The sequence below is a fragment of the Microcaecilia unicolor genome, chromosome 5 (assembly GCF_901765095.1).
Source record: "Microcaecilia unicolor chromosome 5, aMicUni1.1, whole genome shotgun sequence".
NCBI lineage: Eukaryota > Metazoa > Chordata > Amphibia > Gymnophiona > Siphonopidae > Microcaecilia > Microcaecilia unicolor.
Genome location: NC_044035.1, coordinates 77,443,005 through 77,463,039, shown reverse-complemented (window position 1 = coordinate 77,463,039; position 20,035 = coordinate 77,443,005). Strand labels below are relative to the sequence as shown.

The window sequence follows — 20,035 nt, the reverse complement described above, 5'->3', positions numbered from 1 at the left end:
TCCAAAAATGTGTTACTTGAGGCAGTTTCTACACTCTGCTCTACAGACACATCTATGCAGCAACCTATCAGTTAGCAGGATAAGAATTTACAATTAGCAAGAAAGAAAGGGATACATGAGTAATTATTTCTCATGGCTTCTAGACAATATTAAAGTAGTGGAGAAAATCAACGCTAAATTGTGTGCATGAGGTTAAGTATAGTAGCAAGAAATAAAAAATAGTATTACTGTTTATGTAAAAAAACTGCACAAGGAATAGCTTGCTTACTACTTCTACTACAGTGCAGATGTTTGCACACTAAACTTACTTTTAATGTTATAACACTTTTACCACACTTACAATGTGCACTAAAGAAGAAGTGTGTTAATTTTAGTGCACTCTTCATGCACATGGGATTACTTCAAATGTAGGAATGTAAGTGCCAGTTTCTTGCCTCTGCTAGTCATTGTCAGGTCATTTCCTGTTCTTCCCCCTCTCTCTCTATTGCCTTCCAGGTCAGAGGCAGGGCAGAAACAAAACGAAGATGTGTGGGACCATTTCTCTGCGCACACTGCTGCTAGCTTTGTTAGTTATTCCCCGCTCCCCCCCCCCCCCCCAATGTAACTTTCAGCATCGGCAGGTTGTAATCAGCAGAGCTAACAGCAGCATGTGCAGGGAAACGGTCTCATGTGTCTTCACACTGACTTTACTGAAGAAAGTCTGCAAGAAAAGGTGTGTGTGTGTGGGGTGGTGGTTTTGCTTTGTAACTCATGTGCAACATATGTCTCACGTGCACTTTGTGAGTTTTGTTGGGTTCTGCCTTGAATTGTAAGCGTCAGATTTGGCCAGTAGTGAACATCTCTTATTTAAGTTGAGGATGTTAAGTGAATTGGCGCCTCCAATTTCTTCTTTGGATATCTGGACTGTTCTTCAGAATTTGATATTGAGTATCCTGTATTTGGGTCTTCCAATTCAGCATGTTTAACCTATACTGGCTGCTCAAAATTTGGCAGAACATATAATGTGCAGTTTCTAAATTTGATCACATCACTCTGCATCAGCTGCTTGAAAAACAGGTAATCTAAAGAACTGATAAAGCATAAATTAAAAAATAAGGTGTCAGGATACATTTAAAGCTGTTTTATATTGAAATCATTTTTATTAAAACAAATCAAGGAACTACAATGCTCAACAATACTCTTCAGGATACAATGATTCACAGTCCCGCTACTACCCTCTCCACCCCCCACCCACCAAATTCCCTGACAGTGACTCCCCATGAGGACAACAAACCTTGTCTCCATCATTTAACAAGTAACTACATGCTCTGGAAGAGAAGTAAGCCAAAAGGGCTCTAAGGTCTCCTGCAAATGTCTGCCTGGACCATTGTCCAAAGAATAGACTCCTTGTCACTCCAGCCTTAACTGCCAAAAAAGGAGCAATCACCATTTCTGCAGAGTTGGACCTTTGTTCTCCAACCATGAACAAAGAATCGCTTTTAATCCAAAAAGAATTGTCAGAGAAAGAAAACGCTTAAAACCTGCTGGAGCCAGATCTGTATAAACATAGTGATCAAAAAATAAGAGTGGATCCCTAGTCACTATACAGTTCCAATAAGTCTTCAATGCATCAAAAACAAGGGTCCAAAAGGAAACAATCAAAAGGACAGCACCAAAACATGTGACCCAAAGGCAGTTTGAATTTAGGACAGGCTGATTGGAGAGCAATAGTTGCTTGAAACGCCCTATGAGGAGAGATGTATAGTTTCAAAACAAATTTATAAAGCATCTCTCAGTGAAGCATCGATTCTGTCCGTTTAGGGATATTCTGAACAAACTGTTGAAGTTGATCAGCTAACAGTGAACACTAGAGGTCTGTAGACCAGCTGGATGCTATATTTGCATAGTGTAAATCAGGAGTAGTATCCTTTAAGTATTGGTGATGAAATGCCAATGGTAAACACTGCTGCAACCCCCAATGTACAAGCTTCTGACAAGGTTTCCTGAACATCTTCAGTTAAGATCAGTCCAAGGTAAAGAAAGCGAATGCTACATACCTGTAGAAGGTATTCTCCGAGGACAGCAGGCTGATTGTTCTCACTGATGGGTGACGTCCACGGCAGCCCCTCCAATCGGAAACTTCACTAGCAAAGTCGTTTGCTAGTCCTCGTGCGCCCGCGCGCACCGCGCATGCGCGGCCGTCTTCCCGCCCGAAACCGGCTCGAGCCGGCCAGTCCAGTATGTAGCAAGACAATACACTTCAAGGGAAGACACAACTCCAAAGGGGAGGCGGGCGGGTTTGTGAGAACAATCAGTCTGCTGTCCTCGGAGAATACCTTCTACAGGTATGTAGCATTCGCTTTCTCCGAGGACAAGCAGGCTGCTTGTTCTCACTGATGGGGTATCCCTAGCCCCCAGGCTCACTCAAAACAACAACATTGGTCAATTGGGCCTCGCAACGGCGAGGACATAACTGAGATTGACCTAAAAAATTTACCAACTAACTGAGAGTGTAGCCTGGAACAGAACAAACAGGGCCCTCGGGGGGTGGAGTTGGATCCTAAAGCCCAAACAGGTTCTGAAGAACTGACTGCCCGAACCGACTGTCGCGTCGGGTATCCTGCTGCAGGCAGTAATGAGATGTGAATGTGTGGACAGATGACCACGTCGCAGCTTTGCAAATTTCTTCAATGGAGGCTGACTTCAAGTGGGCTACCGACGCAGCCATGGCTCGAACATTATGAGCCGTGACATGACCCTCAAGAGCCAGCCCCGCCTGGGCGTAAGTGAAGGAAATGCAATCTGCTAGCCAATTGGATATGGTGCGTTTTCCTACAGCCACTCCCCTCCTATTGGGATCAAAAGAAACAAACAATTGGGCGGACTGTCTGTGGGGCTGTGTCCGCTCCAGATAGAAGGCCAATGCTCTCTTGCAGTCCAATGTGTGCAGCTGACGCTCAGCAGGGCAGGAATGAGGACGGGGAAAGAATGTTGGCAAGACAATTGACTGGTTCAGATGGAACTCCGACACGACCTTTGGCAGAAACTTAGGGTGAGTGCGGAGGACTACTCTGTTGTGATGAAATTTGGTGTAAGGGGCCTGGGCTACCAGGGCCTGAAGCTCACTGACTCTACGAGCCGAAGTAACTGCCACCAAGAAAATGACCTTCCAGGTCAAGTACTTCGGATGGCAGGAATTCAGTGGCTCAAAAGGAGGTTTCATCAGCTGGGTGAGAACGACATTGAGATCCCATGACACTGTAGGAGGCTTGACAGGGGGCTTTGACAAAAGCAAACCTCTCATGAAGCGAACAACTAAAGGCTGTCCTGAGATCGGCTTACCTTCCACACGGTAATGGTATGCACTAATCGCACTAAGGTGAACCCTTACGGAGTTGGTCTTGAGACCAGACTCAGACAAGTGCAGAAGGTAATCAAGCAGGGTCTGTGTAGGACAAGAGCGAGGATCTAAGGCCTTGCTGTCACACCAGACGGCAAACCTCCTCCAATGGAAGAAGTAACTCCTCTTAGTGGAATCTTTCCTGGAAGCAAGCAAGATGCGGGAGACACCCTCTGACAGACCCAAAGAGGCAAAGTCTACGCCCTCAACATCCAGGCCGTAAGAGCCAGCGACTGGAGGTTGGGATGCAGAAGAGCCCCTTCGTCCTGTGTGATGAGGGTCGGAAAACACTCCAATCTCCACGGTTCTTCGGAGGACAACTCCAGAAGAAGAGGGAACCAGATCTGACGCGGCCAAAAGGGAGCAATCAGAATCATGGTGCCTCGGTCTTGCTTGAGTTTCAACAAAGTCTTCCCCACCAGAGAGATGGGAGGATAAGCATACAGCAGGCCCTCCCCCCAATCCAGGAGGAAGGCATCCGATGCCAGTCTGCCGTGGGCCTGAAGCCTGGAACAGAACTGAGGGACTTTGCGGTTCACTCGAGATGCGAAGAGATCTACCAAGGGGGTGCCCCACGCTTGGAAGACCTGGCGCACCACTCGGGAGTTGAGCGACCACTCGTGAGGTTGCATAATCCTGCTCAACCTGTCGGCCAGACTGTTGTTTACGCCTGCCAGATATGTGGCTTGGAGCACCATGCCTTGACGGCGAGCCCAGAGCCACATGCTGACGGCTTCCTGACACAGGGGGCGAGATCCGGTGCCCCCCTGCTTGTTGACATAGTACATGGCAACCTGGTTGTCTGTCTGAATTTGGATAATTTGGTGGGACAGCCGATCTCTGAAAGCCTTCAGAGCGTTCCAGATCGCTCGTAACTCCAGAAGACTGATCTGCAGATCGCGTTCCTGGAGGGACCAGCTTCCTTGGGTGTGGAGCCCATCGACATGAGCTCCCCATCCCAGGAGGGACGCATCCGTGGTCAGCACTTTTTGTGGCTGAGGAATTTGGAAGGGACGTCCCAGAGTCAAATTGGAGCAAATCGTCCACCAATACAGGGAGTCGAGAAAACTCGTGGACAGGTGGATCACGTCCTCTAGACCTCCGGCGGCCTGATACCACTGAGAGGCCAGGGTCCATTGAGCAGATCTCATGTGAAGGCGGGCCATGGGAGTCACATGAACTGTGGAGGCCATGTGGCCCAGCAAACTCAACATCTGCCGAGCTGTGATCTGCTGGGACGCTCGCACCCGCGAGACGAGGGACAACAAGTTGTTGGCTCTCGTCTCTGGGAGATAGGCGCGAGCCGTCCGAGAATCCAGCAGAGCTCCTATGAATTCGAGTCTCTGCGCTGGGAGAAGGTGGGACTTTGGATAATTTATCACAAACCCCAGTAGCTCCAGTAGGCGAATAGTCATCTGCATGGACTGCAGGGCTCCTGCCTCTGATGTGTTCTTTACCAGCCAATCGTCGAGATATGGGAACACGTGCACCCCCAGCCTGCGGAGTGCCGCTGCTACCACAGCTAGGCACTTTGTGAACACCCTGGGCGCAGAGGCGAGCCCAAAGGGTAGCACACAGTACTGGAAGTGGCGTGTGCCCACCTGAAATCGCAGATACTGTCTGTGAGCTGGCAGTATCGGGATGTGTGTGTAGGCATCCTTCAAGTCCAGAGAGCATAGCCAATCGTTTTGCTGAATCATGGGGAGAAGGGTGCCCAGGGAAAGCATCCTGAACTTTTCTTTTTCGAGATATTTGTTCAGGGCCCTTAGGTCTAGGATGGGACGCATCCCCCCTGTTTTCTTTTCCACAAGGAAGTACCTGGAATAGAATCCCAGCCCTTCTTGCCCGGATGGCACGGGCTCGACCGCATTGGCGCTGAGAAGGGCGGAGAGTTCCTCTGCAAGTACCTTCTTGTGTTGGAAGCTGTAAGACTGAGCTCCCGGTGGACAATTTGGAGGTTTTGATGTCAAATTGAGGGTGTATCCCTGCCGGACTATTTGCAGAACCCACTGATCGGAGGTTATGAGAGGCCACCTTTGGTGAAAAGCTTTCAACCTCCCTCCGACTGGCAGGTCGCCCGGCACGGACACTTGGATGTCGGCTATGCTCTGCTGGAGCCAGTCAAAAGCTCGCCCCTTGCTTTTGCTGGGGAGCCGCGGGGCCTTGCTGAGTCGCACGCTGCTGACGAGAGCGAGCGCGCTGGGGCTTAGCCTGGGCCGCAGGCTGTCGGGAAGGAGGATTGTACCTACGCTTGCCGGAAGAGTAGGGAACAGTCTTCCTTCCCCCGAAAAATCGTCTACCTGTAGAGGTAGAGGCTGAAGGCTGCCGGCGGGCGAATTTGTCGAATGCGGTGTCCCGCTGGTGGAGAGACTCTACCACCTGTTCAACTTTTTCGCCAAAAATATTGTCCGCACGGCAAGGCGAGTCCGCAATCCGCTGCTGGAGTCTATTCTCCAGGTCGGCGGCACGCAGCCATGAGAGCCTGCGCATCACCACACCTTGAGCAGCGGCCCTGGACGCAACATCAAAAGTGTCATAAACTCCTCTGGCCAGGAATTTTCTGCACGCCTTCAGCTGCCTGACCACCTCCTGAAAAGGCTTGGCTTGCTCGGGGGGAAGAGCAACAACCAAGCCCGCCAACTGCCGCACATTGTTCCGCATGTGTATGCTCATGTAGAGCTGGTAAGACTGGATCTTGGACACGAGCATAGAGGAATGGTAGGCCTTCCTCCCAAAGGAGTCTAAGGTTCTAGCGTCCTTGCCCGGGGGCGCCGAAGCATGTTCCCTAGAACTCTTAGCCTTCTTTAGGGCCAAATCCACAACTCCAGAGTCATGAGGCAACTGAGTGCGCATCAGCTCTGGGTCCCCATGGATCCGGTACTGGGACTCGATCTTCTTGGGAATGTGGGGATTAGTTAAGGGTTTTGTCCAGTTCGCAAGCAATGTCTTTTTTAGGACATGGTGCAAGGGAACAGTGGACGCTTCCTTAGGTGGAGAAGGATAGTCCAGGAGCTCAAACATTTCAGCCCTGGGCTCGTCCTCCACAACCACCGGGAAGGGGATGGCCGTAGACATCTCCCGGACAAAGGAAGCGAAAGACAGGCTCTCAGGAGGAGAAAGCTGCCTTTCAGGAGAGGGAGTGGGATCAGACGGAAGACCCTCAGACTCCTCGTCAGAGAAATATCTGGGGTCTTCCTCTTCCTCCCACGAGGCCTCACCCTCGGTGTCAGACACAAGTTCCCGAACCTGTGTCTGCAACCTCGCCCTGCTCGACTCAGTGGAACCACGTCCACGACGGGGGCGTCGAGAGGTAGACTCCCTCGCCCGCATCGGCGAAGCTCCCTCCGCCGACGTAGTCGGGGAGCCCTCCTGGGAGGTGGCCGCGGTCGGCACCGCACGCGGTACCGACGTCGGGGACCTCAACCTGGGCGATGGGCCAGCCGGCGCCACGCTCGACGGTACCGGAGGCGCAAGCACCGCCGGTACCGGAGGGGTAGGGCGCAACAGCTATCCCAGAATCTCTGGGAGAACGGCCCGGAGGCTCTCGTTCAGAGTGGCTGCAGAAAAAGGCTGAGAGGTCGATGCAGGCGTCGACGTCAGAACCTGTTCCGGGCGAGGAGGCTGTTCCGGGCTGTCCAGAGTGGAGCGCATCGACACCTCTTGAACAGAGGGTGAGCGGTCCTCTCGGTGCCGATGCCTGCTGGGTGCCGAATCCCTCGGCGACCCAGAGCTCTCGGTGCCGACACGGGGAGGAGACCGGTGTCGATGCTTCTTCGATTTCTTCCGAAGCATGTCACCGGAGCTCCCCGGCACCGACGAGGAGGACGTAGAATCCATCCGTCCGACGACATCAGGAGACGAGGTCCCGGTACCACCGACGTCGATGCAGCTATCCGATGTCTCGGCGCCGATGCAGAGGCCCGATGCCTCGATGCACTCGATGCAAGGGCGGCCGAGGAAGATGGTCTGGACGCTGACGACGTCGATGCACTCGAAGGTCCCGGTGCCGATGCCGACGAAGAGCCCGAGAACAACACGTTCCACTGGGCTAGTCTCGCTACCTGAGTCCGCCTTTGAAGCAGGGAACACAGACTGCAGTTCTGAGGGCGGTGCTCAGCCCCCAGACACTGAAGACACGACGAGTGTCGATCAGTGAGCGAGATAACCCGGGCGCACTGGGTGCACTTCTTGAAGCCGCTGGAAGGCTTCGATGTCATGGGCGGAAAAATCACGCCGGCGAAATCAAAAGCCGAAATGGCGAAAATTGAAGCACCAAAATTTAGAGGGAGAAAAATCTCGACCGAGGACTGAAAGAGGCCTACCCCGACGACGAAAGAAAACTTATCGGGGCAAAAAGCTGGAAGTACGGGGAGGATTGACACGAAACCCGGGGAGGGTTTCCGGAGCACTTCCCGCACTAGAACAAAGCTTTTCCGAAGAAAAAACACGCTCAAAAAAACTTTGGACGCGCGAGGTCGACTTTCCGGGGCTCGACACGGCGAAAAAAACGACCGTACCGAGTGCGGACAAAAGAAGACTGGCCGGCTCGAGCCGGTTTCGGGCGGGAAGACGGCCGCGCGGGCGCGCGAGGACTAGCAAACGACTTTGCTAGTGAAGTTTCCGATTGGAGGGGCTGCCGTGGACGTCACCCATCAGTGAGAACAAGCAGCCTGCTTGTCCTCGGAGAAGATATGTAATACCTCCGCTGTAAATACTCAAAATAGTGCTTGGGACAACTGATACTCCTGTTGCAATACCTCAAAAGTTTTTAATTGCCCTTCTTCAGTAAGTGCATGGACTAAGACCTCTTTGTGCCCAACGAGTAAAAATACTATTACCCTGGGCCAGGGGAAAACGTTGGATTGCTACAGAGGGACAAATAAGGCGTGACTGACACTGAAAACTGGTGCCTCCAACAAATCCAGCACCACACAGCTAGGCAGATTTAAGCAAAGGGTTCTGAGACAGAATACCGGGAGGTAATTTACCGGCTGTATGTAAGATATGATTAAATGAATCTCAGGAATTAAATTAACCATCACAGTCATGAGGGAAAAATATTCTGGGCCCCTAAACCAATTGTTAATGTGTCCCATCCCACTGTCCACTGATAAATAATGAATAACGAGAAGACGCATACCTCCATGCACTTTACAGGTTTGTATCAGGGCCAATAAATACTGCTGTAAAAATGTATTAAGTTGACATTCCTCTTGTCCCCTTAAAAATAAAGGTAAAAGTTGAAAAATATACAGCCAACAAGAAGCGAAAAGCATAATAAAAAGGTGAATGCGACCCCAAATAGATAAAGGATAGGCCCTCCAAAGACGAAGGTTCCGTTTGGTGTCCTCCAGTAAGATATGAATATTCACAGAGTACAAAGAGTTTAAATCACAAGGCAGAAAAATGCCTAGGTATTTTAGAACTGTATCTTCCCACTCTAAAGGAAATGGACCTCACCAATCTCGCTGCACATCTAAGGTCAGCGGCAGTACTCTAGATTTGGAAAAATTAAGAGAAAAGCCCAAGAAACTGATGAGATGCTGAAGAAAGTCTAACAAATGCGCAAGAGTTCTGTGGGGAGGTTAACATCACTAGCAGGTCATGCTCATAGATAAAGGCCTTAATAGGATAGCTGTGAATATTTAAGCCTAGGATTCTAGAAGAAGCACTAAGCACATTAAGAAAAGGTTCCAATGAAAGAACAAATAAAAGTGGGGATAATGGACAGCCTTGTCACGTACCACAGCCAATAGGTATGGGAGAAGTACAGGCACCATTCATCAGGAGGTAAAGGCCTGAGGATCCGGATAAAAGTGCACGGATCGCTTGCAGAAACCAGCCCAAAATTTCCACCCGGTCTAACACTAGGAAAAGATGTGGTCAATGGACCTGGTTGAATGCTTTAGCCGCATCCAAATTAATCAAGATAGCAGGTATTTGATGAATCTTACAGTGCGACATAGCCAATAGAACATGGAGCGTGTTATGAACAGACTGCCAGGCCAGAACAAAGCCTACTTGTGCTGGCCCAATAAGCTTTGGCAGTACACAGGCCAATTGCAATGGCAACACCTGCACCAGAAGCTTAATATTCACATTAAGCAAGGAAATTGGGCAGTAGGAATCTATGTCATGAGGTTTTCCTGGTTTTGGTATTAATGCAATCAGCGCAACATTCTTGTGAAGTGGGAAAGCGTCTGTGTCCACCACCAATTGATAAGCTAACAAAGGACCAAGAAACTGTGGCTTGAGCATCAAATGAAGCTCTCCAGCAAATCCATCTGCCCCAGCGCAGGCTTTAATATTTTAATTGCTTGCTGAAGTTCTTTAGCCTGCAAAGGCACATTCAACTGTTGTAAATCTACAGTAGAAAATTGGGGAAGGTAAGTCCTATACAGATAGGTTGAAATTATCAGCAGGTCTACTGAGGGGCAGCCCTGATAAAGAGCCTGAAAATCACAGAAAATTTCTGCAATGTGATCCGAGTGATTTTCTATGCAACCTGCATGATCTCGAAGGGCCACGATCATACATGAACCTCCCCAGGTTTTGACTATATGAGCAAGTAGTTTCCCTGGCTTATTTCCAAATTTATTAAGACGGTACTTCTGATAAAAATCAACCTGCGAGAAGTCTGCTCGTGTATTAGAGAATTTACGGTTCCTTAAACAGATAAATATTCCTCTTTAGAATGAGAAGGGGTCCGTATATATGCGCATTTTGCCTGTTATGATTGAGTTTTTAACTTACAAATACTTGCCACTTGTTTACATCGTGCTATCACATGCACAATTTTCACCCTGCATCACCGCGTTTGCAGTACACATAAAAAGTTGGAGTTCCACTACATGCTGCTGATTATGCTTGAGGAATTCCACCCAGCGAGAAAGAAGACATGTATGAAATTCCTTATTATGCACCAAATATGAGGGAAAATGCCACCCTCAAACTGAATGATATCGAGAGGATGTTACAAGATCTACTCACAAAGGAGCGTGGTCGGAAATCTCATCTGGGCCAATAACCGCCGCTGTAGTGGATGAAAAAAAAGTGGAGGAAACCAAGATATAATCTAACCGAATAAGCGTGTAATGGGCCCGAGAGCTGTAAGTATAATCAAATTCTCCAAGATGGAGCGTCTTCCAAGCATCTATCAGAGATAAAGAAGAATTAAAGAACAAAAGACAGGAAGAATCCCACGATCAGGGAGAGACATCCCTGAGGACTGGGACTTCGCAGCGCTATCTTGAGCACGATGTGCCAGCAAAATCCCCAAGCACTAAAAGTTCTTTATCTTGGTAAAGCAATAAAACTGGTTATCAAAAGGACTAGGTACATATGTAGTTAACAGATAAACTTCTCTGCCCTGCAACCAAAGATTAAGTAGCAAATACCTGCCCCTTAGCATCCCTCACAAGAAACTTGATGGTACAAGCCAATGACTTATGAATCAGTATCACTACATCTCTTTTTCTGCCACCAGAGGAAGCAAAATGTACCTCTCCCACCCATGCCCGCCTAAGCTTTAAATGTTCAGCGTCAGTAAGAAGTGTCTCCTGTATGCATGCTATATCCACTCCCCAGCACTGCAATGCAGTTAAAATTTTAGTTTGTTTTAGGGGAGCTGATACCACACACATTCCAAGCTATAATTCTACAACTTGAGGCACACATAATAAAATAAACAATATAGCAAGTTGGTGAAGCGTAATAGATAGGGTGCCCAGCCTTCACCCCATCCTCAGAGTGTATCGTGGACAATGTTTTCAAGTAGTCATGTTGTAGTAGGAGTCACCATTATTAAAGCTGCTTTATATATATATATATATATATATATATATAATTTTTTTTTTAATTGCTGTTCACCTTATTCTGTCCAATAACTCTGATGTTGAATTAATGCTTTTAACATTGTTAAATGTATGACTGATAACTTACCTCAAGTGGCATCAGTCGTATTAATGTAGCAAAACACTGTGTAGCCATAAAGCGTACACTGTCTGTCTGATCACTCATTCTGCCCAAAACTGGAACCACTAATAGAACTATATATGGAACAATATCAACATCTAGCTGCTCCATTACACCTGGGTTGGGGCAATTAAGGAAAAGTATAAATATATTTAAGTTTTGACTGCTGGATGTAGATTGAACAAAACACATATCCTTTCTCAAGTAGCGAGTGCTTTGACATGACAGTTTCAGTATTCATTTAAACAGAGAAGAAATCAAACTTGATACGCTACATCAGGAATTGGACAGCGGTGGCAATTTCCTTCTGTTTTTTTTTAATATCTCCGCAGCCTTTGGCACTTTTATTCTTCTAAATGGGTTTAAAACCATGGGGGTGGTGCTGCAGCACAGCACTTTTCTGATTTCTGACAATTACTAACAGGTTAGCCTTGTCAATGAATAATCCAGATTCACTTTAGGGAAACACCAATACGCAGTAGTACCTCTGGTGTTAATATCTACCAGCTAATGCTTTAATAGTTTTTATGGGCTTTATATACATCACGTATTCTGACACCACCGAATCAGATTTCCCTATTAGTGCTGATCTCTGTAAGCACTTCAGATTTTACATGACTATTTCAATAGAATTCTAGACAGGGAAAAATGGTCCCATGCTTAATTTAAAGGAAAAGTGAAACTATGGCAAAAATGAGAAATATTACTGGAACTTAATAGACTAATCTATTTAATGATGGTGGATTAGTTGCATACTAAATTCCTCCTCCAAAGTGATGATCTCTCCTGACCTGAAGTTTGAAGAATTCTCCATCACTCATCAGGAAAGTGTACAGAATCAAGGTATCTTTGATGCCAAGTTCTCATTAAATGTATCACTGTCTTGACAGCTCATGTGTCAAGCTGGTTAGTGTACAAAAGATGCCACCAGCCACTGTAAGTTTTGCAACTCTGGACTAACATTGCTACCCCTCTGGCTATTCTCACTAGTGTCATATTCGTTTCCTGTTCTGCATTTTTTAAACTGAACTCAAGTAGAAGACGGAAATATTCTCAGCTAGCTACACCATCAGTAATACAGGTTTTGGCATGGTCTAGATTAACTCTAATTTCCTTCTTTTGGAGTTACTTCTTTAACTAAAATTCTTCAACTGATACAAAATGTGGCTGACATATTATGGGCTACTGCTATATTAAGTGTATCGAGCCTCTATTAAAAGGTCTCCATTGTCTTATATTTAAAATCTTAAGATAAATAGGCTTCTGTCTACTTAAGTCAAGCATTGGAGACTATATACTTTCTTGTCACCAAATATATATCATACAGACTTTTATACCAGAGTCATGGCATTTGATAGTGTTGATAAAAACAAAACAGAAACTATTTATGAAAACAGACCTGTACTTTTGTTTTTAATCCATGCCTCCCTAATATCTGTCTGAACATACTATTCAGATATAAGACTGCAAAAAGACAGTGAAGATGACATTTCACTCGATCACAAATTTCATACCTTCATATGTACCTGCTATAATCATGAAGGAAAACTTATGTCTTACCAGATATTTTTCTTTCCTTTAGTCCTACCAGACCAATCCAGAACAAATGAGTTATATCTATCCATCAGTGGAAGGAGACAGAGAACAAAATAGTCCCATTGGGTGGCAGAGCCGGTGGCAGGAGGCGGGGATAGTGCTGGGCAGACTTATACGGTCTGTGCCAGAACCGGTGGTGGGAAGCGGGGCTGGTGGTTGGGAGGCGGGGATAGTGCTGGGCAGACTTACACGGTCTGTGCCCTGAAAAGGACAGGTACAAATCAAGGTAAGGTATACACAAAAAGTAGCACATATGAGTTTATCTTGTTGGGCAGACTGGATGGACCATGCAGGTCTTTTTCTGCTGTCATCTACTATGTTACTATCCCTTAAGGAAATAGTGCAGCCATAGAATGCTCAGTATTTCAAACAGCCAAGCAGTGGTGCTCATGTTTGAACTGTATGCCTCTATTGCCTTGCCAAGTAACTTGCATATTTAATATTTATATATAGCAACAAGCAAGGCAGGTGACCAACTGCATGCAGGTATTTCACTGATTCAGGATATGTGTGAGAAAGAGTATTAAAGAATCCTGAACACCGCAAAAAAACCTATAAGGAAAGAACAAGGAAAAAAATAGACATCACACATGGAAATGAGTTTAATGAGGGAGGGCTTCTGAACTGGTTTGGTGGGACTAAAGGAAAGAAAATTATCAGGTAAGATAGGGTGGGACTAAAACAATGAATAAAGATAATCTGCAAGGCATGGGAGAAGCAGACTAGAATTTGAACTGAAGATGTTAGGTATGGATACTCAGAAGAGTACTGCAAAAGTTCAAGGAAAAATGGCTACCTACTGATGTAGCATCCACAGCTACAAGATTACAACATCGAGGTATTAAGAAAAGCGTATAGGGCTGTAAGATAGTCCAAAGTCCAAGACAATGAGAAGATGCCGCTAGTCCCAGAACAACAATACAGAATCCAAATTTGAAGACTTAAGGCCATGGAACTGGATGGTTAATGTCACAGTGCCTAAAAAGGGGAGGTGCACCAAAGCAGATAACCAGAAATGAACACAATAGGAAGTTTCTATCAGGAAATGTATATACAGACTTGCAAAGTCGTCAAGAGGTGACCAGAGAGATGAGACATTTACCAGTGACAGCAAGCCAATATAGAATACTGAAACTGACATCTTCTTAAAGAGAATGGAAGAGCCAAAACCCAACTGGAGGTACACCAGTGGAAGGCATAACTGAAGAGAAACAGGCCACCATGGAGAAAGGAAATCAGAAGCAATTACTAAACTGGTAGCTGTAGTCACTTAAGGTATTTATGTAGCTGGTGAATCCAGTGTCATAGTGGCAGTTGATAAAGGTAGCGCTATAGATGTATTTGCAGACAGCATAAATATGAAGACTACTGCAATAGTTGGGTCCAAAAAGTAAGTTCATCACTTAAAAGCCTCAACAGGTGAGAATGGCAATTGGTGACAAGAATGAAGGCATCTCATACAGCAAGGCAGGACAGAAAATATTGAAAGTGAAGATAGAGAAGGTATTGGTAAAACATTGACTGTGGCAACAGGTAGCATACTGGTGGTTGCTGAGTATGACAAGCTAAAATAAAGCAATAGACATTATATAGGCCGGTGCTGCATCTGGTGCCCCTGAAGCTGTTGCCTAGGTGAGACTACGCCTGTGGTTGCTAGAACTGAATCCATAACTGCATATGCTGTATCTCAAATCATTCATCTGGATGCTGTCTTTCATGTCATGGCTGAGTACAGTGCAACAGCAGGCATTACAAAAGAAACCAACCAATAATCATTGCCCTGAGACCTATAGGCAAAGGTCACTCAAGAGACCAATGTAACCAGAGTACCATATCTGCCATGAAATCAGCCATATTAGACAGCCAAATTCTAGAAGACAACACATGGTCTTCTTGGACCTCTGCAATACACCTAATACTGAACATGGCATGAGAAATGGGTAATTCAAGATGCAGAATACATTCCAATTTTGTCCCTGGAACATACTTGTAGCATATCTGCAGTGGAGAAAAGGTAAATGATGCTGACGATCCAAAGAGAACAGCATCACATACCTTGAGATGAATTGATAAATGAGAGCTTCAAATGAGGTGCTGGAGGTGAGTCATATAGAATACCAGGGGAGATGAATGCTCCCCACTAAACTGAGAAGGTTGCAGCCACTGTTTCTGCTACTACTGTACCATAAAGGAGAAACTGTGCCCACTGCACACTGGAAGAAGATTCCACAGAGAATGCATAATACCATGGAATACAGCTTGACAGTACCACTATGCGGGTGAGAAGGGAGGAGTTACAGCAGAGCACAAAGAGATGTATTTTCAAAGCTCTTGGACTTACAAAGTTATATAATAACCTATGGAACTTTGTAAGTCTAAGTACTTTGAAAATGAGCCCCAAAGACTGCTAGTGCTATTGAGCCCCAGAGACTGTATGAACTGCGCAGCATAGAAAGTTACTGCTAGCCCACTGCAGCGGAGGCTACTTCATAGCAGTGTATGCTGACCTCATACCTAACTATAGGCTGGCATTCCAATGCAGCCTGAGAGGCTAACACCACAATGCACGCCAGGAGATCACCATCATTACACATTCTTAACGCCACTGCCACTAGGACATTCCTGGCACAGAATGATGTTGCCACAACATAGTCCAAGACGTTACTGCTACTACTTAGACAAAGAAGCTGTTTTTAAAAGAGATAAAAAAGTGATGCCTATAGGCTGCTGTAGCTGCCTCCAGTACACAGCCCAGAAGAGTGCTGCTACTACACCATATGGAAACTGCTGTCATAACCCAGCAGCAGAGAATATCGCTATCACGCAACCAAGGAGAACGCTGTTACAGCAGGAAGGTACACTGACACTGCGTAGTAAGGAAGGATTGTATCCTTACTAGGGTGTTACTGCTATGATGTACCAGAAGATAATACAACACCTCACAGGAGGGTGCTGCCATATTGCCGCAGAAGAGGAAGTGGCTCTTGTGAAGGATAAAGGTGGGATCATCATAAAAAATTACTGCCATAGCCCAGTACAAAGGATTTGTAATCATATAGCCTAAAAGGTTAAAATCACTATGTAGCCAATAAGTTAGCTAGTGAAACCCAAATCCTCCCATAGACTGCCAGTACATAGCCCCCAATACATATCCCAAGAGGCTGCAATGGTGTATGCAGAAGGCTAGAAGAGAATTATTCTAAGACAAGCATCTCAGAACGGGTTTACTACTAAGAAAAACAGCAAGGTGTAGAAAGCACACTGCACTGACAGCTGCAAGGGAATGACCACAAGGGCACGAGCCCAGAGGGGGCTGCAACAGATGAAAACTGGAAGCCAGAGAAAAATAGCATATGAGAAGTAATCAGAGAATGCTGTAGCTGACAAGCGGTAAACGCGCCCCCAAATAATACAAGGTGGCAATGCAGGCATCTATAAGCTCTGACCAAACAGGAGAGAATCAGAAAGAAAGAAAATCTTTCCTAAAAGAGTAGCAGATTAGAACAATATTTATTTCTTATTTCTTTCTGCATTTATACCCCGCATTTTCCCACCTGGTTACAGTCCATATAGAACAATGTTGCGATTTATACAGAGCAATTGAATTTGACAAGCTGTATGTGTTTTATAGTTGTCTTATGGTGTGACCTTTCATAATATGTAACTTCAGTTAAGAATTAAACAGAAGAAAAAACACCTTCCTTTGCTACCCATCGTGGAAGAGCAGGCAATAAGAGCAATAGCTCAATCCAAATGAGAAGAAAACGGTATCCATTGGCTTCAACAGTGCAACCAAGAAATAAAACTGAAGATTTTATTTTAATTTCAGGGGAAAAAAAAAAAAGTTTGGCTTATTCTAAGGCAACCATATTCAGCCAACTTAAAAACAATGCGGTCAACTCTATAGCTCCAAGGAAACAGAGAAGAGAAACATGGCCCACCCACGTACTTGTGGCGGTTACAGTGCGCAGCAAAAAATAGTAGGCGTGAAAAAGAATGGTTGTGGTGAAATCAGACAGCAGGAAATTCAAAATGCTGAGAGAAAAAAAATACAAAATTTCCCCGATGTCCAGCAAGCAGCGAAAACTCACAAACAATACCCGCTGGATAAACTTAGGAAACACCGGGTTTCAGAAGCAAAAAGAAAGACTTACCTCAACTTGCAGGAAAATAAAGAAGATACTTGCCGGCATAGGAGCCAGCTTTTCAAAATGATCGGGGGTGCTGAATTTTTTTTTTTTTTTTTTACAGGTCACATTTCCCCTTCCCCCTCCCCCCATATCCAGCAATTCTCCTCTTTCACCTGCCCTCTCCTCCATTCACATCCAGCAATTCTCCTCTCTCCCCTGCCCTCCCTCCCCTCTCATCCATGTCCAACGAATTCTCCTCTCTCCCCTGCCCTCCTCTCCCTACATCCATGTCCAACAAGTCTCATCTCTCCCTTGCCCTTCCTTCCATGTCCAACGATTTCTCCTCTCTCCCCTCCCCTCCATGTCCAGCACCTGCCCCTTTTCAGTCCCCCTCTCCTCCGAGTTCCAGGTCCCCCCTCCTCTCCTCCGAATTCCAGGCCCAACCCCAGCCTGACCTCTTAACCCACACGAGTCCTCCATCCTCGCCTTCCTGCCTTCCAGAATTTAAAACTCATCTTACCTCGCCTCGCTCAGTCCCGGCAGCAGCAGTGAAAGGCGAGCAGGCTCAGCGCTTCAGCCTTCCCCTCTCTCTCAGCTCTGGTCCTGCCCTTGCGGAAATAGGAAATGAGGGTGAGAGAGAAGGGAAGGCTGAAGTGCTGAGCCTGCTCGTCTTTCACTGCTGCTGCCGGGACTGAGCGAGGCGAGGTAAGATGAGTTTTAAATTCTGGAAGGCAGGAAGGCGAGGCTGGAGGACTCTTGAGGGAGAAGAGGGCGGGCAGGTCTTGCTGGAACTGGAAGTTCCGACGGCGGGGAAAATATTGGGGTTGCTCGAGCACCCACAGAGTCGGCGCCTATGCTTGCTGGGACGGTGTAACACACAGAGGTAGTCAAATAAGACCAGAAATTGCACCTAACTTCACCACCATAGGTGCCATGCAGGATGGAGTGGGGCTGTAAAGGGGGGAATGGCCAAGACCACTGGGTGTCACCCCAGCCGGGAAATGAGGGATGAGGGTCCTGGGTCAGAGTGTCATTCTGGCTCAGGAATCCTCAAGCAAGAGGATAAGCAGAATTCAATAGTGAACCCCCTGCTCAACTGATACCCGGCAGAAACCAGGACAAGAGCTGACAAACAAGCATCAGGAAGGAGTGCTGCACAGTCCGTCCACCATCTGCTAGAAAATAGAAAAATACTGAGCATTCTATGGCTGTACTACTCCCTTAAGGGCTGATTCACTTCGGACTATTTTGTTTTCTGCCTCCTTCCACTGGTGTTTACATTTAATAGATTTAATACACCGCTTAATATAGTACCGAGCAGTTTACAATACCAATAAAAAATTAAAACAAAATAAAATATAAAAATACAATACAAACATCAATTAGTAATAGGAAAGTCTAACACAAACAGGCAAGATACCATTCAAACCACACACTCTAAGTATCTTCAAACAAGTTAATTTGATCATTTGGATTGACATAACCCATTCGTTTGGACTGATCTGGTCTGGATGAAAAGGAATCGAGTTTAATCATTTATTTTTCTGACGATCAAACCATGGGTAATTTGTTCAGCTAAATACACAGGCACAAATAAAAGATATTTTAATCTAGGAAAAAAAATACAGCAGGAATGGTTTTGACATGGGCAACAAGAGGAACCGAGTAACATTAAAAAAAATAATACTTAAAGCCTGAATTAAGTTAAACCACAAAAACCTACCCACCACATTTTTTCTGGCAGTTTTCTACTATTCTTTTGGGAACCAACATTTATTGGACTACACATGGGAAGCAACACAGAGTATTTTATACATTAGTACGCCATCCCTAAACTATCAAAGATGTTGTTGTGAGAGTCCTTGGCCAAGGGCTGCAGACAGCAGGTCTCTCTGTGGCCCAAAATGTGTGCACCCTAAATACGGTCTGTTAGGGAGAGGAGCATGCCTGTCCTGGAAACGAGTGCCAAACATCTTCAAGCAAGGCCCAAAGTTGACGGATTGCACTCCTGGAAGAACACCAACCTGTGATGCCATCCAATGAGCCAGCTCTACATAAAAAGAAGAGCACTCTGGGACGTGCGGCCACAGGTGCATGCCTGAGGGATGTGTCCAGCCCATTTAGAGGCCTGGTACAGCAAGCTGGAGAAATAATGGGCTCTTGGCTCATATATTTGCAGTAAACATACTGTGTTTTTCCCTTCTGTTATTATGGCAGATTGGTACTTTGCAAAGGATCAGTACTTCCGCAATTAAACATTGATTAATGCATCACTGCAAGATGGAAGCATTGGAAAATCAAAATAGGAAAATTCAGAAAGCGCAATTTTTAAAAATCTAAATGCCATTTGCTACCTTCAGAAATACTGCTGAGGAAATTCTTTAAGGAGGGCTCTGCCTAATTCACAGTTATTTTTGTAAATTGTTACTATTTACCGGTTTGAAAGGTACACCAGAATATGGCTGAGGGTGGGGGCGCATTTAGATGTCCTTAATTTACCCAATTCTCTTAACTTTAGACTTTTTAGAATCCTCAAAGGATATTTATAGGAATTCGGGACACCCTCTGTCACATTCCACTATGACCTGGATAAAAGGGCACGATGGTTAAATGTATTTGTTTTTGCATTTTTGTTGTACTTAATTTGATTTCCTGTACATTATTATTAATCTTCGTTTTATATATAATAATGAACATTCAATAAAATTAAAAAAGGCCTGCCGGGTGGACATCACTGCTGATTCATGACTGAGATTTCCACTCCCTCCCCCTGCCCCCCCCCCCCCCAACCTCACATTGTTGGTGGCTGCAAATATTGCCTGTATGTACTGCTAGCCCTTGCTGAAATTAAAGAATGGAACAATTGACTTGGGAATTTAACCCAAGCCTGCTATATGGCAGCACCAAAGTGGCTCTGTATACATATATCAATGCTCCCTCAACAACGACAACAAAA

The 20,035-nt window shown here is 45.9% G+C and overlaps 1 protein-coding gene across 1 annotated transcript in view; it reads right to left on the bottom strand.

Annotated features, from left to right (window-relative positions):
* The window catches only part of BTAF1 (B-TFIID TATA-box binding protein associated factor 1), a 620,170-nt gene that overhangs the window by 164,157 nt on the left and 435,978 nt on the right, over positions 1 to 20,035 (bottom strand). The window contains 1 exon segment of the mRNA XM_030204965.1: positions 11,321 to 11,469. Within this exon segment, the coding sequence (XP_030060825.1) occupies positions 11,321 to 11,469 (149 nt within the window).